General features: G+C 45.0%; 1 protein-coding gene across 1 annotated transcript in view; it reads right to left on the minus strand.

The window, feature by feature from the left end:
* The window catches only part of pdzd2 (PDZ domain containing 2), an 88557-nt gene that overhangs the window by 34755 nt on the left and 35522 nt on the right, over positions 1-18280 (minus strand). Inside the window, exons 5-11 of the mRNA XM_026186342.2 lie at positions 9996-10491; positions 8459-8604; positions 8224-8356; positions 6063-6206; positions 5069-5168; positions 4849-4991; positions 4455-4574 (exon numbers count right to left, since the gene is read on the minus strand). Coding sequence (XP_026042127.2) covers positions 4455-4574; positions 4849-4991; positions 5069-5168; positions 6063-6206; positions 8224-8356; positions 8459-8604; positions 9996-10491 — 1282 coding nt within the window. The remainder of the gene's footprint in view (positions 1-4454; positions 4575-4848; positions 4992-5068; positions 5169-6062; positions 6207-8223; positions 8357-8458; positions 8605-9995; positions 10492-18280) is intronic.

The following is an 18280-nucleotide window of genomic DNA, read 5'->3' on the forward strand; positions in this document are numbered from 1 at the left end:
GAATTGAATTGAATTGAATTGATGCATTCTGTAGGATATGGCGGCCTTTGCTTGATCACCTACCTCGTGACCTTGCTGTGCTATTACATAAAGGGGATCACATTTTGTTTTTAAACACAATAATTAATGTCTTTATTCACTTTTTTTCTCTCCCCTTTTTCTTTCTTTTTTCTTTCCCTTGACTTGAAATGTGGAATGCTGTACATATTCTGAGCCAGACATGTACATCTATAACTCATGTACCTGTATTTGTTTAGTTCTTCTCTTCTTATTATTTCTATTTGGCTGTGCTGATTTGTTGCTGTTTGTATTGTTCCAAAAAAATCAATAAATCATCGTTAAAAAAATAATGTTGAAGTTTATCAGAACTTCAATATTTTGATCAGTACCTTCTTGGTTAACATTGATACTCAAATCAGAAATGTTTTGTAGTCCAGCTATTACTTAACATAAATAAGAAAATGAAATAAAATAAAAAAAAACAGAAAACACCTCGTCTGGACTCTGTAGGGTTCTAGTAGTAGTCTGTTTGACATTTTTCCAAGAGGCTGATAACAAGTCCAAAACAAGAATTCTAGCTTTCAAAAGGCTGCTTAATATTTCCCTGAACAAAAACACTGCGACATTGTTTCAGAAAGAGAAGAACTCAGCATTTGCTCTGAATGAGCAGCAAGATATTCCTCCAATAAATTTCAGCCATTTCTCTACATGATCAAACCACTTTCTCTTTGCTTTAACCAGCTCATGTCACTTCCCTAACAATTACTGAGCTTTTTTCATTAGTTCAGATTTTTTCTTTAGCTCCTTCATCTTAAATGTAAAAGATTAGACACTGTTATCTCCATATACAACAGAGAGCACTGCAGTAAAAACAAACTGTATGTATGTCAGACTAAACGCACTGTCTACAGTTTAACATCTTAGCAGTCTGCCTCAGTTACCATGGTGAACTCAGTCAGCTGTTAGCTTATTAGCTGTTAGCTTACGGTGTCACTGAGTGAGAACTACTTTGCTTGTCACTAAAATGACTTGAAAAACAGAAATTTAAATAAAATAAGGACACTCACCGTGATCTAACAATGCTGTAACATGAATGAATGCAGAGTAATGTATGGACAGTGTTTCTACGCTTTCAATAAGATTTCAATCACATTTCAAAGGCAACAACTGCAGACAAGTAGATGCACCTCCACATCTGAGAGGAAATTAGCTCACTAATTAGAAACAAGAAATAAAAGATAAAAACCTAAATAATTATTTAAGTTTTTCAAATATCATCTTTATGTTTCATAAAGATGTGAAAGCAAACAAAAAACAACAACAATAATAATAACTGCAGGAAAATCTAAGTTTAAGAACCTGGGAGCAACTAATAAAAGACACAGAAATGTTACTTTTACCCCACTGTCTTAGATTAATTCAGGTATTAGATCAGACTAAAGACATATTATATGTTTGAGGACAAACGGACCCTGGGCGCAAAAGCTATTTGAGCTAGCTCTGAGACTGAGACATTTGTTATGTACATGTTTGCAGTGCCGGGAGGAGCTGCATCACCACCCACAGCTTTAGAAAGATGGACACTGAAGATTTTATTCTGAGCTGATTATAAATCAATGACCTAATCGCTGTTTCCGTCCTATACTGATGACTGAATCACCGTCAAAGTGCTCATGTTAAGTACACAAAGCAGCAAACTAATATCTAATTGTGATTTTATCCTGTGCATAAACTTCCACAAACCAGTTTGCTCCGAGTCAGAAACACATCCATCGTTTGTTGATGAAAATCTGCCAGAGAGCAGGTTAAGGTTTCAGTTACACTGGTAACTGACTCAGATTTCAGGTCTCTTTCTGGAACAGTAAATCTGAGTTTCCTACATTTGGAACAGGACCCTGTACTATCTGGTTTATCCTGGTAACCTCAGGGTTAACCCTGGGTCTTCTCTAAGAAGAAGCTGATTTACTTCTTATTGGGATAAATCACCACGGTAACTTGTGCAGATTAGAGGTCAACACATAGAAAATCCCTCAGACCTCTCTGCAGGAGAATAGGAGGGTTTAAAGTTTTTAATTAGTGTCTGATGTCTTTGTTTTAATTGATAAACTTCAGCAATAAATATAATGTTTTTATATTTAATGCTTTTAAATCCTGAGACAGTACTCTGCAGCTAAGAGAAGAAAAACTAAAACTGTTGGGAACTGGGTTACTACGCAGCGAAAGGGTTACATGAAAGGATGCGGGACCTCTGGAGTCTTTGATACCCAACATCCAGACTGACGGTGAAACAAAGAGTAGCTCCGTGTTCCAGCCTTCCATAGAAGGAACTGCTAATCCCAACTAATGAGGTACAACACAAGTGCTACAGCAAAGGGGAACCAGGGCTTCAGGTCAGGGGGAGATGTCATCACTGTCACCTGTATTGGGTACCAAGCCCACGAGAGGTGCATTGAGTGCAAGAGAAGATGACCTGGTGAAGCTGGAAAACTAGACCACAGTCAGGGAGGGTCCAGGTTTCTGACTACCAAGACTACGTGAAGTCCCCTCTGAAGGTCTACAAGAAGAAGTGAATGCAACATTACAGGCAGTCCTTACTGGGATCATCAGGGAAGCCAACAAGCTGATCTACAGCACAGCAGCAGGGATCACAAAGATGTTTGGCTTTAAGACGAACAGCAGCAAGGAGCAGTGCCCTCCATGGAGAAGGAGACTCGAGCTAATCTAGAATGAAGTTAGCCAACTATCAGAGCTGCAGAAAGGTGTGATAAAGAAAGGGACGCCTAAGAAGTACAGCAGGCTGTCCATACCCGAGGCCTTGAAAACTGCCAAGTAAATGCTCACAGCCTTAGACAGCAGCTTGAAGAGGTACACCAGAGAGTTACAATATGAGAACAGCCTCACATGAACTGGAGCCAGAGCAGACAGGAGAAGGATGCAACCCATAACAGCAATGCTCAGTGGCCACTGGATCTAAGAGCAGATCAAACCTCCCTGAACAAGATCCAGTGACCATCACAGTGGTCCATCCAAGAACGGGCCTCCAGTATGAAGAGTTGCACAGCTCCAGGCCCTGACATGGTTCACGCCTGCTGGTTGAAGTTGTCTGGCAGCACTCATATGAAAGAGAAGGGTGACACACCAGCTACTGATAGACAGAACAGTCGCCTGGGACTGTAAGACCAGACTGACCAACCCGTGCACTACCTGGACTGACTACAAGAGAGCCAGTAACTCAATGCCCCACACATGGATCCTGGAATGCTGAGAACTATACAAGATCAACAGGACCCTAAGAGCCTTCATCAGGAACTCAATGGGGATGTGGCGCACAACACTAGAGGCCAACTTCAAGCTCATATTTCACCACTAAGTGCGGGAGCTACCAAGGAGATGCTATGTCCCCACTGCTGTTCTGCATAGGCCTGACCCCCCTCAGTGAGATCATCAACAAAACTGTCTACAGATACTGACTACGGAACGCAGCAGCTGTCAGCCACCTCCTGTACATGGATGACATCAAGCTGTATGCCAGGAGTGAAGGAGACATCGATTCACTGATCCACACCACCAGGATATACAGCAATGACATCGGGATGTCATTCGGACTGGAGAAGTGTAGTCAGATGATATCAAAGAGAGGGAAGGTAGTCAGAACTGAGAGGATCAACATTGCATACATCGAGGGCAGCTACAAGTACCTGGGGACCCTACAGGTAAGTAGGAAAACCGAAGAGGCCACGAAGAGGTCACTAAGAAAGCTGCAATCACCAAATACTTATACTTATATACTTATATAAAGTAAGGCAAGTCCCGAGGAGTCCACTGAATGGTAAGAACCAGATAGAGGCGAACAGCATCTACTATTATAACCTGCTGGGATAATAAGCTGGCTAAAGGAGGAGACAGAAACCACTGGCATCTAGACAAGGAAGGTCTTTACTATGCATGGAGGGCTTCACACCAACTCCAGCACCCTGAGGCTGTACCTGAGAGAGAGGAGAAGCAACCATCATGGACAAGCCAAACTGGCCAAACTGGCCAAACTGGCCAACACGTCAAACATTCAAACAGGCAAAGATACTGCACAGCAGGACGCTCCCAGGCCTCTGGTAGAGGGCCGAGCTTGAAGGATAGACCGCCCGCAGGCGCGAGAGGGGAATTAATAAATATATATGTTTGTGTGTGTGTGTTCTACTTTGTATAGTCTACATATTTTCTTCATCTGTCTTTTATAACATTATTGTTGTTCGTCTATGCTGCATCTATCCGTCTCTGTCCGCTCTGCTTCGGCTGTGCCAACTGTGGGAGCCCTTTCATTACTTACGTCATTAAGAAGAAAGACAGCACAAGCAGATGCTAACAAATCATGTAAGGACACATTAACAGCAGAGAGATGGGTCTTTTCAGAGGCTCAAAGCTTTATTCATGTACACATGCCAAATGAGTGCACTTACCTTGCCCTGACCTTTCATTAATACTATACTGGAGATAATGGATGGCTGGGCCAGTCGCCATGGAGATTCCACTTGAACAGTGCTCAGGGAGCGAGCTGATTTCTTAATGATCTGATATTCCTGGAAATTGAATGAAGCAAAACAAAGTCTGACAAATAAATTTCCAAACAGTTATTTGCATAGTGATGAGACCTTTCACTCAGTCTCTGACATAATTTGCATTTTCACACGTTAGGAAAATACCTTTTTTCCTGTTACACGTTACAGGTCTATGTTAATGTATATCTAGCTACACAACATTAAGAGGCTATCATTCTGATTTATTTTTCTCAGGTAAGCGCTCATGCCATTTTTCATCTAACACTGGGAGAAAGAACCTGCGACACTGACTGACCTGTCTCACTCCAGACGGGTCCAGCTGTTGAGGCAGGGAGTGTTTACGTCGGCCGGGCTTCTCCACCATTTCAAAGGAGCTCGTCCCATTAGCCACAAACAGCTCATCATCCTCACCCACTGATTCCAGGCGAGTGCTCCCTCCTAGGTCGAGAGAAACATTTAAAATCTTGTTGTTGTTGTTGTTGTTACTGAGCAGTGTGTTTCTGTGAAACACTAACCCTGGGGTCGGCTGCACAGCTTCGTGGCTGTGGGGCCGCAGCAGGATCTTTGGGCTGTTTCCTCCTGACTTTGCTCTTCCAATTTCTCCAGGCTATCAACCTGCAAGGACACGCACACGCTCTTTGTAAGCAGCTATGAACATCTGACACTCCTTTGGCACCTACCAAGGAACACACAACAAATATTTGTTCAGACAGTAAAATACATTTTACTGATCTGCCAAAAAACTAAAGCTATTTCTGTGTTTCTGTTATTAGACTGTGGGACAGTAACACTCGACGCTCTAACACTTCAGTTCAAAGCTTTAACACTGTAAAGTGCAGCCGTCACCACAGATATTAAAAGCAGCACCGAGCGCACTCGCTGCGTGCTAAATCACCAGATTAATGGTTTTTCTGCGACACTAATTTCATCTTTTTTGCAGCAGTGTTTAAGTTTACTGTTATATTTGGGGTTTCACTTCTGATTCTCAGGGTCCTGATTTAATTCAGTTCAATTTTGACTCAGACAGAAATATTATAATTATGATCGTGTATCTTGGACATGTGCTGTCGAAAGAACCTCTCTAAACCACAGCTGTCAAACTCCAGTCCTCGAGGGCCGCTGTTCTGAAACGTTTCCATCTGCTGCAACACACCTGAATACAATTAGCAGGTCATTAGCACGACTCAGTAGAACTGCCTGTGTGCTGAGGTGAAAGCCCTGACCCTACATACAAGTGTTGGGAGAAATTATATCCTGTTCATTCACTCATGAGCTGCTGTAACATTTGACTCTGGTAGCATTGACTACTGGAGTCACTACTAACTGACTCAGTGACATTCAAATTCATTTATAAGTTTCAAATCGTGTCTTCCTGGATGTTGGTTGATATTCTCCCTCACAGTGAAAATAAAACTACCATAAAACTTTTTATTCTAAGTGAGCAAACTTTCATATTCAGCAAGAGGTCAAAAAACGATTTGTCTCACGTTACATATTATCTGTTTGTACCATGTAGGACTTGTGCAGACTGGTGCTACTGTTGGAAGTCTTGGTGTGAGCAGCCTGGGACAGGGATGAAGTGGAGCTGCAGGTGCTGACAAGGTCTGGCAGACTGGCGGATGGAAAAGGATCAAAGCCTACATCTGAATCCTCCTGCAAGGACAACAATGGATGTGTACATGCAAACCTTATTTTTTACAAAACCTTCAAAAATGCAGCCTACTACTGTCATACTAGTTTAAGGAGCTTGCAAAGAAAAGCATCTGGACTTCTTTAAGTTGCTTGAAGACATTTCACCTCTCACATCTGAGAAGCTTCTTCAGGATCATTAGGGGGTCCATGTCCCTCTTGGGGGGGGACACTCCCACAGGGCTTAAATCTGGGACCCCGAAATTTCCTTTTCCCTTTCGGATTTCCTTACCTGGATGATTGAGCATGCATCAAGACATTTTAACCCACTTTGGCAAGGACTGCCTAAGCTAGTACATAAGTACAAACAAACAGCACGTAGGATGGCTGATTTCCTCCAGAAATGGAGGATCGTGTGCCTGGCGGGACTGTCGATCGAGGACGCTGAAGATATCTACCTATTCGGAACCATGATAACAGGGTTCTTGCTGATCGGAGCTGGCTTGGCCCTGATTTATTGGAGAATTAAGAAAGCGGAACCAGCTGTTCAAACCCCCACAAGGCTGCCCGCTGGGATTGAAACGATGGGACGAGGTGCGGCTTCTCAGAAAGGGCTCACTGAATGCAGCATGGTTAAGAGCTTGGAGGCGCTTACAGCCGCAGTGAATACTCAGAATAACACCTCTGAGCGTATGTTGGATTACATCAGGGAAGAATCCACTCGGAACAACATCTCTGGGCGGAAGCTGGATTACATCGCGGATCAGTTGGCTGCGGTCGTGAGGTCTCAGAATCTGCTATGTGAGCGAAAGACTGAAAAGACCATGGAATTGAAGGTAAATAACACCATGGAGAAACTCGCAGCTATTAACGGGAGATTGAGAGACCAGTGTCGGAGTGTTAAAAACAGCTTGAAATTCTCCCGAGTTGTTTGCAAAAGAAAAATTACCATCATAATGCGGCTACCCCTTCGCCGCCAGCTGTGAGCTCAAGGCCGGAGCCGAACAACACCACCCTGATAACGACTGTGTTTAGTCTGTTCTTCCCATTCCATGCAAGGCCACCTGGGTTGGCTGGAAGACTGTTTACTTAGCCTGGCAGGGCGAAGGACACTGTCTCAGCTGAACTATGGACACACACACACATACATATACACTGATAAGCACTCACTCATCCCCCCTCCCCTTCCAATGCCTTCGATGCTTGTAGCCTCCTGGGAACACGAGGCGGGTCTGTGCCCGTGCAGTGGCAGGATGGCTGCTGTGTTGCCTGGGATTACTCCTTTCCCCTACCCAACCCTGTTGCTGGTCACGTGCTCTATAATGTTGTGCTGTGGACATTTATGTGCTTTCTGTGCAGAGGAGTTTTTTTGTTTCCTGTTCTCACGCTGTCCTCTATAGCCCAGCATGAGCAGAGGTCTCTTTTTTTTCCTCTTGTACTTTCCCATTGTAGTGTATATTTCAGTGTTTTTTTTCTGTAATGCAACCGTTCTCTGACTTGTATCCCCGTGTGATGTCTGTGTTCTAATCGCTCTAATAGGATATTATGGTCGACAGTATCGAACGCTGCACTGAGGTCTAGCAGGACAAGCACAGAGATGAGTCCACTGTCAGAGGCCATAAGAAGATCATTTGTAACCTTCACTAAAGCTGTTTCTGTGCTGTGATGAGCTCTGAAACCTGACTGAAACTCTTCAAATAAACCATTCCTCTGCAGATGATCTGTTAGCTGTTTGACAACTACTCTTTCAAGGATGTTTGATATAAAGGAAGGTTGGAGATTGGCCTGTAATTAGCTAAGACTGCTGGGTCTAGAGATGCTTTTTGAGTAAAGGTTTAACTGCAGCCAGCTTGAAGGCCTGTGGCACATAGCTGAATATTAGAGATAGGTTGATCATATTTAAGACTGAAGAATTAATTAGTTACTTTAGTCTCAGTTTCACGTTTTGCCTTTTAATTATGTTATGGTTCTAGCCTCAATAAATGGCTCACTTTCTGTTCAAACTCACTCATGCCTCCAGTGTCTGTGTTTGTGCACTTACCCTACTGGCAACCACCAACTGGACCAGACCTGTAGCAGAGCGGAGGATATCAACAGCCTCCTGATGAGTAAGACCCACCAAAGACTGATTATTAATCATCAGTAACTCATCACCAGCATGAAGACGCCCATCCCTGTAAAACAGACACACACACACACACAGAAGGGGGTTGGAGAGAGGTCAACAAATATAAACTAAACCATGTATTTTATACATTTTTCCTTCCTAACTTCACCTGTAAATGGCGCCTCCCTCCTCTATATGTGTAATGATGATGCCATGAGGGGAACGCTTGGAGCCACGCCCCCCTGTGATCTTTATGCCAAGGCCCTCCTGACCCTTCACCATGTGCATTTTCCAGATGTGGTTGGTATCTCTGGGCTACAAAAAAACACATGAAAAAACAAACAACTTATCACACAGAGTCAGATATAAATGTTACTACATACTAGATATATTATCAGTAATGTGCAAAAACATGAATTATGTAGAAAACAGAAGCAAAAATAAGCTAGCTACACACATTTTGCATGATATACAGGAATGACATACCAGTTGTTTCTCACAACACTGACCTACATGTTAAACCGCTATCCCATTACTCTCTTGCTTTCCTTGGAGATCTTTAATTAAACATGGACTAACTTACATGGACCGGCTGGTCATATGCAATCATGTGGTTAAGGTCCATTGAGGCACTGTTGATAAATCACCAAAAAAGCACCAGCTCTTCCCCTGCAAACGACTATATTTTCTGCCCTGCTGGTTGGTTGCTCCACATTGACAATGCACAGTGGCTTGCAAAAGTATTCGTCCCCCTTGAACTTTTCCACATTTTGTCCCATTACAGCCACAAACATGAATCAATGTTATTGGACTTCCACATGAAAGACCAACACAAAGTGGTGCACACGTGAGAAGTGGAACAAAAATCACACATGATTCCAAACATTTTTTTACACATAAATAACTGCAAAGTGGGGTGTGCGTAATTATTCAGCCCCTGAGTCAATACTTTGTAGAACCAACTTTTGCTGCAGTTCCAGCTGCCAGTCTTTTAGGGTCTGTCTCTACCAGCTTTGCACATCTACAGACTGAAATCTTTGCCCATTCTTCTTTGCAAACAGCTCCAGCTCAGTCAGATTAGATGGACAGCAGTTTTCAGATCTTGCCACAGATTCAGACTCTGTGTGCCTTCCAGAGTGTTCTGGCATATGCACACATCCTCAGGCCATGAGAGGTCATACCTTCCCTTCCTGATTTATGGTACAGGAGGATTGTATCTGTATCTCTTTTAGTATAAGAGCCTTTTGTTTAGGTGGACCGCTGGACTCCTAGTACCAGCTTTTTAAGGAGGCGTTCACAGGGCCATATCTTGATACACACACATACACACAGATGGTACTCTTTGTTCACATGTATGCCTGTGTAAGACGTCATATGTTAATGAACCTATGCATATTCATGTAACCACGATAAAGAGCAGTGCTATGGGGGAGCTGACTGAGAGTGGCTGGGGTTTGAGCGGCAGGAACAGCGCTCGTCTCAGGCGTCTCCCTCGTGCACGAGGTCACACAAAGAGCTGGGGTGACTTTCGTTTTGCTGTTGCCATTGGAGTACAATTGTCTTGGCGTTCCAGCAATGGGTTTATGCTAGATGAACCTATCAACAGATGCACCACAGTAGATTGTATTTGCTTCTCATTGAAACAGTTACTGAGTAAAACACGTTGGAAGCTTCTAACAGACGAGCATTGATCCGATTTGTCTCACCTGGCATAAATATTCACTGCAGGAAGAATCCATTTTGAACTCTAGCAGCTGACTGTAACACCTTAGCGGCTGGGGGGCAGCCTCGCCACCGTGTTGACGCTGGGGAGCAGCTCTGAGCTGAGAACAGTGGTCCGGGCTTTCCTTAGAAGGTGTGGGGAGGATGTGAGCTGAGTTATCTGGAGGACTAGTTTCTATATTCTCAGGATGAGAACTGTAGTCATGATAAGACCTCCGGACTTCTGAACTCGTACGCTGCCTGTCCTCTTGGTTGAAGGATGAGCGTGATATCACTCCAAATTTACGTGTGCGTCTGTAATTTGCAGAGCTGTCGGAGGACTCAGATGTGCTGCGACGCTGGTCTTCACAGTTGTCACTGGTGAGTGGGATACAAACACTTTCAGCTGCCTCGCAGGGAGGACGAGGAGCCTTTCGCTTGACTCGCCGCAGCAGTATCAGGTAAATACAGCCTCCATTCCAGCACTGGTCAGTCAGGTAACTGTGAATAAGGCAAAGAAAAGATGAAATAAGATAAAGGTGTCATAAAATAAAGGCAGAACTATTTTAGGAGTACAGTCTTTGCACTTAGGTCAGTATTTCTACACTTTTCTACAATAAAATGCTTGATTTGTGTTTATATTCGTTGAAATATAGTAATATGCATAAGTTTCAAAACACCAGCTCTCACACCGACACGCCTTCCTGTGAATCATTCAAACATAAAAAGGCTCCTGACTCAAGGAATGGACCAGTGTTTGTCTACACAGAGCAGACAAATTAATAACAACTATTTTAAATTGTTTTACAAGCACTTGTCACAAACACACATAACTGGTTGACATTTGTTTAGTTCATTTTATGCAAAATGCCAAAGATAACAGTTTGACAGTTTGGCATGAAATAGTATTTTTGAATTAGGAAAAGAAATCCATCAAAGACCTGACAGATGCATCTGACCCTTTAGTTTATTCTACTCTGTGGTTCACAGCAGAATGAAGGCTTCCACTTGGGTGGCCCCAGAATTTCATCTCTGCTTGTCGTTCTGTTGGCTTCATCAGGTGGAGCACAGCCGAGTATGAAGTGGCGGAAATGGGAATCAGCACCTCCAAGTCTGAGGTCGTGGTCCTCAGCCGGAAAAGGGTGGAGTGCCCACTCCCGGTCAGGGTCGAGTTACTGTCCCAAGTGGAGGAGTTTAAATATGTCTGGGTCTTGTCTTGTTCATGAGTGAGGGGAGAAGGCAGCAGGGGATCCACAGAGAGGTCTGTTGGTCTCTCACAGATACAGATGCTGTACCCATCCATCTTGGTGAGGACAGAGCTGAGTGTAAAAGCCAAGCTCTCAATTTACCGGTCGATCTACGTCCCTAGCCTCACCTATGGTCACGAGCTGTGGGTAGTGACCCAAAGAACGAGATCGCGGATACAACCGGCAGAAATGAGCTTCCTCTGAAGGGTGGCTGGCCTCTCCCTTAGAGATAGGGTGAGGAGTTCGGCCATTCAGGAGGGGATTAGAGTAAAGCCGCTGCTCCTCCACACCGAAAGGAGCCAGTTAACATAGTTAGGGCTTCTGATAAGGATGCCTCCTGGGTGAGGTGTTCCAGCCGTGTCCCATCGGGAGGAGGCCCCGGGGCCTTGGTGTTCCCCCGGATAAGCTAGAGGATTTGACCCTGTGACCTAGCCCTGCATAAGCAGAAGAATATGGATGGATGGATGAACTGAAAACAGATGGAAAGCCATCAAGCTGTGACCAGCAGGTCTTTGTAAGGCAGGATAAATTAATGTTGATCGATTATTAAATCATTTGCTAAGAAAAATAAAGGTAACATTAAAAAACATTGACTCTTAAGCCCACCAGAAGTGTGGGAGCATATTTTAGATCTACAGCAGAAGCATGACTTAACCTCAGCGTGACAGAAGTTTGATGTAATCACCATGAACTGAGCAAAAGATAGACAGTCACTGTAAAACAAATGATTACACTACCAGACATTTCAAAGGAGCTTGCAAAGAAAAGCGTCTGGACTTCTTTAAGTTGCTTGAAGGCGTTTCACCTCTCATCCGAGAAGCTTCTTCAGTTCTAAGGTCAAATGGTGGAGAGTCCCAGATATAAACCTAGTGGGAGTTTCCCCCCACAGAGGGACAAAAGGACCCCTGATGATCCTCTAATCGCCTGAGCCAAGGTGGGAAACTGGGCGTGGGTCCCAATCCGCCAGAGTTTCGGGTGTGTTCATTGTGAAACCTGGCCCCACCTTATCATGCGAATTCCTGAGGTCAGATGGCCCAGGATGTGAGTGGGCGTTAAGGCGTCTGGGAAGGGATCTCAAAACTGGATTATAGATGGCAGACAGTTGGTGTCGTAAACCCCCGCCTCTGTTCAAAGATGGTCGCTCACAGTGGACATAGATGCTTCTTTCACTCCTCTTTCAAACCATCTGTCCTCTCTGTCCAAAATGTGAACATTGGCATCCTCGAAAGAGTGTCCTTTATCCTTAAGATGCAGATGGAGTGCTGAGTCTTGTCCTGTGGAGGTGGCTCTTCTGTGTTGTGCCATGCGCTTGTGAAGTGGTTGTTTGGTCTCTCCAATGTAGAGGTCTGAGCATTCCTCGCTGCACTGTACAGCATACACCACATTGTTAAGTCTGTGTTTTGGAGTTTTATCTTTCGGGTGAACCAGTTTGTGTCTGAGTGTGTTGCTGGGTCTGAAATACACTGGGATGTCATGCTTGGAGAAAACTCTCCTGAGTTTCTCTGATACACCGGCTACATAGGGGATGACAATGTTGTTGCGTCTGTCCTTCTTATCCTCCCTCGCTGGTGTCTGGTCTTCTTTTCTGTGCCTCTTTGCTGACTTTAAGAACGCCCATTTAGGATAGCCGCACGTTTTGAGTGCTTCCTTTACATGTGTGTGTTCCTTCTTTTTCCCTTCAGGCTTAGAGGGAACATGTTCTGCCCGGTGGTGTAGGGTCCTAATTACTCCAAGTTTGTGTTCCAAAGGGTGATGGGAGTCAAAGAGGAGGTACTGGTCCGTGTGTGTGGGCTTCCGGTAAACTTCGATGTTGAGTTTGCCGTTCTCTTCAATGTGCACGGCGCAGTCCAGGAAAGGCAAACAGTTGTCCTTTGTGTCTTCCCTGGTGAACTTGATGTTTTTATCCACAGCGTTAATGTGCGCAGTGAAGGATTCCACTTCTTGTGTCTTGATTTTGACCCAGGTGTCGTCCACATATCTGTACCAGTGGCTGGGTACTCTTCCTTTGAAAGAGCCGAGAGCCTTCCTTTCCACTTCCTCCATGTAAAGGTTGGCTACAATAGGTGACACGGGGGAGCCCATGGCACAGCCATGTTTTTGTCTGTAGAAGCCTTCGTTGTATTTGAAGTATGTAGTGGTGAGGCAGAGGTCTAACAGTGTGCAGGTCTGATTGGGTGTGAAGTTGGTCCTGTCCTCCAAGGAGCTGTCTTCTTGTAGTCATTTTCTGACAGTCTCCACGGCCTCCGTGGTGGGTATGCAAGTGAAGAGAGAGACTACATCAAAGGACACCATGGTTTCATCTGGATCCAGGGTAAGTTTCTGGACCTTGTCGGTGAAGTCGGTGGAGTTCTTGATGTGGTGTGGGGTGTTCCCCACGAGAGGAGCAAGGATGGTAGCAAGGTGTTTAGCAATGTTGTAAGTGGCTGAGTTTATGCTACTGACTATGGGTCTGAGTGGGACAGCTTCCTTGTGGATCTTAGGAAGTCCATAGATGCAGGGTATGGCATCCCCTGGGTAAAGGCGGTGATATGTAAGGCGGTCAATAATTTTGTCCTTTTCAAAGTCTTGAAGGCAAGCTATAACTTTCTTTTTGTAGCTGCTTGTGGGGTCTTGCTTTAGGGCTTCGTAGGTATTGTTATCACTGAGGAGAGTAGTGATCTTTGTATGGTAATCTGTAGTGTTTAGGACCACGGTGCATCTTCCCTCATCAGCTGGTAAAATAATGATGTTGTGGTCTTTGCTCAGGGAGGCGACGCCCTTCTTTTCCTGTATTGTGAGGTTGGACGGAGGGACTTTGGCACTGGAGAGCGTGGCTGAGACTTTCATCCTGATTTGCTCTGCTTCTGTCTGTGATAATGTATTAATCCGTATGGCGGTTTCTGTGGCTGTGATGAGGTCCACTATGGGCAACTGTTGTGGAGAAATGGCAAAATTGAGTCCTTTGGCTAATACTCTCTTTTCAGGTTCAGTGAGAATCCTGTCTGAAAAGTTCTTTACCCATTTCTCCTGACTGGCATCAGGTGTGTTTTCTTCTCTGGGTTGTGTAGGTTCAGAATGAGGAGTGAGTGTTTTTGAAAGCAAGGTGTGGAATTTCCTGCGTTGTCTTTCTTTTCCTTTAGAGTGTTGGGCCCGCTGAGCCTTGTCCACAAACTTGTAAACCTCTTCTAAGATTGGAGAGGGTAGAAGGATTTCCAGTTCCTGCAGGGTCTGGCTGATCTTGATCTGGAGGGCATCTATGGTGAAATGGACCTGTCTTATCCTTTCACTTAGAAGCTGATTTTGTGCTCTCTGTAGAATCAAGTCTGCTCTGTATCCCCTGACAGTGGATCCAAGGCGCAGGCTCTTAGGAACAACTCTGCTTTGTGTTGTTCACATTTTGGACAGAGAGGACAGATGGTTTGAAAGAGGAGTGAAAGAAGCCATCTATGTCCACTGTGAGCGACCATCTTTGAACAGAGGCGGGGGTTTACGACACCAACTGTCTGCCATCTATAATCCAGCTTTGAGATCCCTTCCCAGACGCCTTAACGCCCACTCACATCCTGGGCCATCTGACCTCAGGAATTCGCATGATAAGGTGGGGCCAGGTTTCACAATGAACACACCCGAAACTCTGGCGGATTGGGACCCACGCCCAGTTTCCCACCTTGGCTCAGGCGATTAGAGGATCATCAGGGGGTCCTTTTGTCCCTCTGTGGGGGGAAACTCCCACTAGGTTTATATCTGGGACTCTCCACCATTTGACATTAGAACTGAAGAAGCTTCTCGGATGAGAGGTGAAACGCCTTCAAGCAACTTAAAGAAGTCCAGACGCTTTTCTTTGCAAGCTCCTTTGACTACGATGACCTGGATGACTGAGAACCTTCACAGACATACCAGACATTTCTGTCCGCTGTACTTTCCAGACACAGATTGAAGCACTTTGTGCCAAAACACAGTGACAGACAGCTTTAGAGGGTTTATATATTTCTACAGGCTGGGCCATTTATATGGATACAGCGTAATAACATGGGAATGGTTGGTGATATTAAAGTCCTGTTTGTGGCACATTAGTATATGTGAGGGGGCAAACTCCTCAAGATGGGTGGTGACCATGGTGGCCATTTAGAAGTCGGCCATCTTGGATACAACTTTTGTTTTTTCAATAGGAAGAGGGTCATGTGACACATCAAACTTATTGGTAATGTCACAAGAAAAACAATGTGTGCTTGGCTTCTGAAATTACGGATACTGGATGGCTGTGCTGGCATTTCTCCTGCGGTGTTGCTATCAGTGTGTGAAGAGTGGGAGAAGAGGGTTGCATTGACAATCCAACACAATGGGCAGCACATTGAACACATTTTATAAGTGGTCAGAAACTTGTAAATAACTCATGAAAGAATAAAGTTACGTTGAAACCAAGCACACCATTGTTTTTCTTGTGACATTACCAATAAGTGTGATGTGTCACATGGCCCTCTTCCTATTGAAAAAACAAAAGTTGTATCCAAGATGGCCGACTTCTAAATGGCCACCATGGTCACCACCCATCTTGAGGAGTTTGCCCCCTCACATATACAGTGGGGCAAAAAAGTATTTAGTCAGCCACCGATTGTGCAAGTTCCCCCACTTAAAATGATGACAGAGGTCAGTAATTTGCACCAGAGGTACACTTCAACTGTGAGAGACAGAATGTGAAAAAAAAATCCATGAATCCACATGGTAGGATTTGTAAAGAATTTATTCGTAAATCAGGGTGGAAAATAAGTATTTGGTCAATAACAAAAATACAACTCAATACTTTGTAACATAACCTTTGTTGGCAATAACAGAGGTCAAACGTTTACTATAGGTCTTTACCAGGTTTGCACACACAGTAGCTGGTATTTTGGTCCATTCCTCCATGCAGATCTTCTCGAGAGCAGTGATGTTTTGGGGCTGTCGCCGAGCAACACGGACTTTCAACTCCCGCCACAGATTTTCTATGGGGTTGAGGTCTGGAGACTGGCTAGGCCACTCCAGGACTTTCAAATGCTTCTCACGGAGCCACTCCTTTGTTGCCCGGGCGGTGTGTTTTGGATCATTGTCATGTTGGAAGACCCAGCCTCGTTTCATCTTCAAAGTTCTCACTGATGGAAGGAGGTTTTGGCTCAAAATCTCACGATACATGGCCCCATTCATTCTGTCCTTAACACGGATCAGTCGTCCTGTCCCCTTGGCAGAAAAACAGCCCCATAGCATGATGTTTCCACCCCCATGCTTCACAGTAGGTATGGTGTTCTTGGGATGCAACTCAGTATTCTTCTTCCTCCAAACACGACGAGTTGAGTTTATACCAAAAAGTTCTACTTTGGTTTCATCTGACCACATGACATTCTCCCAATCCTCTGCTGTATCATCCATGTGCTCTCTGGCAAACTTCAGACGGGCCTGGACATGCACTGGCTTCAGCAGCGGAACACGTCTGGCACTGCGGGATTTGATTCCCTGCCGTTGTAGTGTGTTACTGATGGTGACCTTTGTTACTTTGGTCCCAGCTCTCTGCAGGTCATTCACCAGGTCCCCCCGTGTGGTTCTGGGATCTTTGCTCACCGTTCCCATGATCATTTTGACCCCACGGGATGAGATCTTGCGTGGAGCCCCAGATCGAGGGAGATTATCAGTGGTCTTGTATGTCTTCCATTTTCTGATGATTGCTCCCACAGTTGATTTTTTCACACCAAGCTGCTTGCCTATTGTAGATTCACTCTTCCCAGTCTGGTGCAGGTCTACAATACTTTTCCTGGTGTCCTTCGAAAGCTCTTTGGTCTTGGCGGCGTTTGGAGTCTGACTGTTTGAGGCTGTGGACAGGTGTCTTTTATACAGATGATGAGTTCAAACAGGTGCCATTCATACAGGTAACGAGTGGGGGACAGAAAAGCTTCTTACAGAAGACGTTACAGGTCTGTGAGAGCCAGAGATTTTCCTTGTTTGAGGTGACCAAATACTTATTTTCCACCCTGATTTACGAATAAACAGGGCGTTGTTGGAATGCTACTACGCAAGTAACCCCGGCGGAAGGGGCTACATGAATAGGATGAGGGACCTATGGATTCTTCGATACCCAACATCCACAATGACGGCGAAACAACTAGTAGCTCAGTGTTCCAACATTCAAAAGAAGGGACTGCTCTCACAGCTAGAGATTGACGAGGTACAACACAAATGCTACGGCAAGGAGGAGTCAGGACGCCAGGTCAGGGGGGAGATATCATCACCCCCACCCGAGATTGGGTACATAGCCCCAAGTGTGATAGGAGAAGGATTGTTGAGTGTGAGAGGAACTGACCTGAAAAATAGGATCATGGCCAAGCTTGAAACCTGGATCCCCCGTAGCCGGTTACCAAGATTACGTGAAGTACCCTCAGAAGGTCTGCTAGATGATGTTAATGCAGCACTACGGGCAATACCTACAACCACGATTACCGACACTAACAAGCTGATCTACAATACGGCAGCAGTGATCAGTGAGATGCTTGGCTACAAGTTGAACAGCCACAAGGGGCAGTACCCTCCATGGAGAAGGAGGCTAGAGGGCAAGATCAAAGTAGCACGGAGAGAGGTTAGCCAACTAACGGAGTTGCAGAAAGGTGCGACGAATAAGGTGCCTAAGAAATACAGCAAGCTGTCCATACCTGAGGCCTTGGAAACTGCCAAGCAAAGACTCACAGCCTTGGCCAGCCGCTTGAGGAGGTACACCAGAGAGATAGAAGGCAGGAGAATAAACCAGCTGTTCTCCACAGAACCAGCAAAGGTGTACTCTCAGTGGCAAGGGAACAATAAGAGAACAGCACCACCAAGGCTGGAGACGGAGCAATACTGGAAGAGCATATGGGAGAAGGATGCAACCCATAACGGCAATGCTCAGTGGCTAGAGGATCTGAGGGCAGACCACAGCGACCTCCCTGAACAGGGTCCAGTAACCATCACAGTGGCAGATATCCAAGAAAGGGTCTCCAGTATGAAGAGTTGGACAGCACCAGGGCCCGACATGGTTCACGCCTACTGGCTGAAGAAGCTAACTG

This window comes from Astatotilapia calliptera, chromosome 12, assembly GCF_964374335.1.
Source record: "Astatotilapia calliptera chromosome 12, fAstCal68.1, whole genome shotgun sequence".
Classification (NCBI taxonomy): domain Eukaryota; kingdom Metazoa; phylum Chordata; class Actinopteri; order Cichliformes; family Cichlidae; genus Astatotilapia; species Astatotilapia calliptera.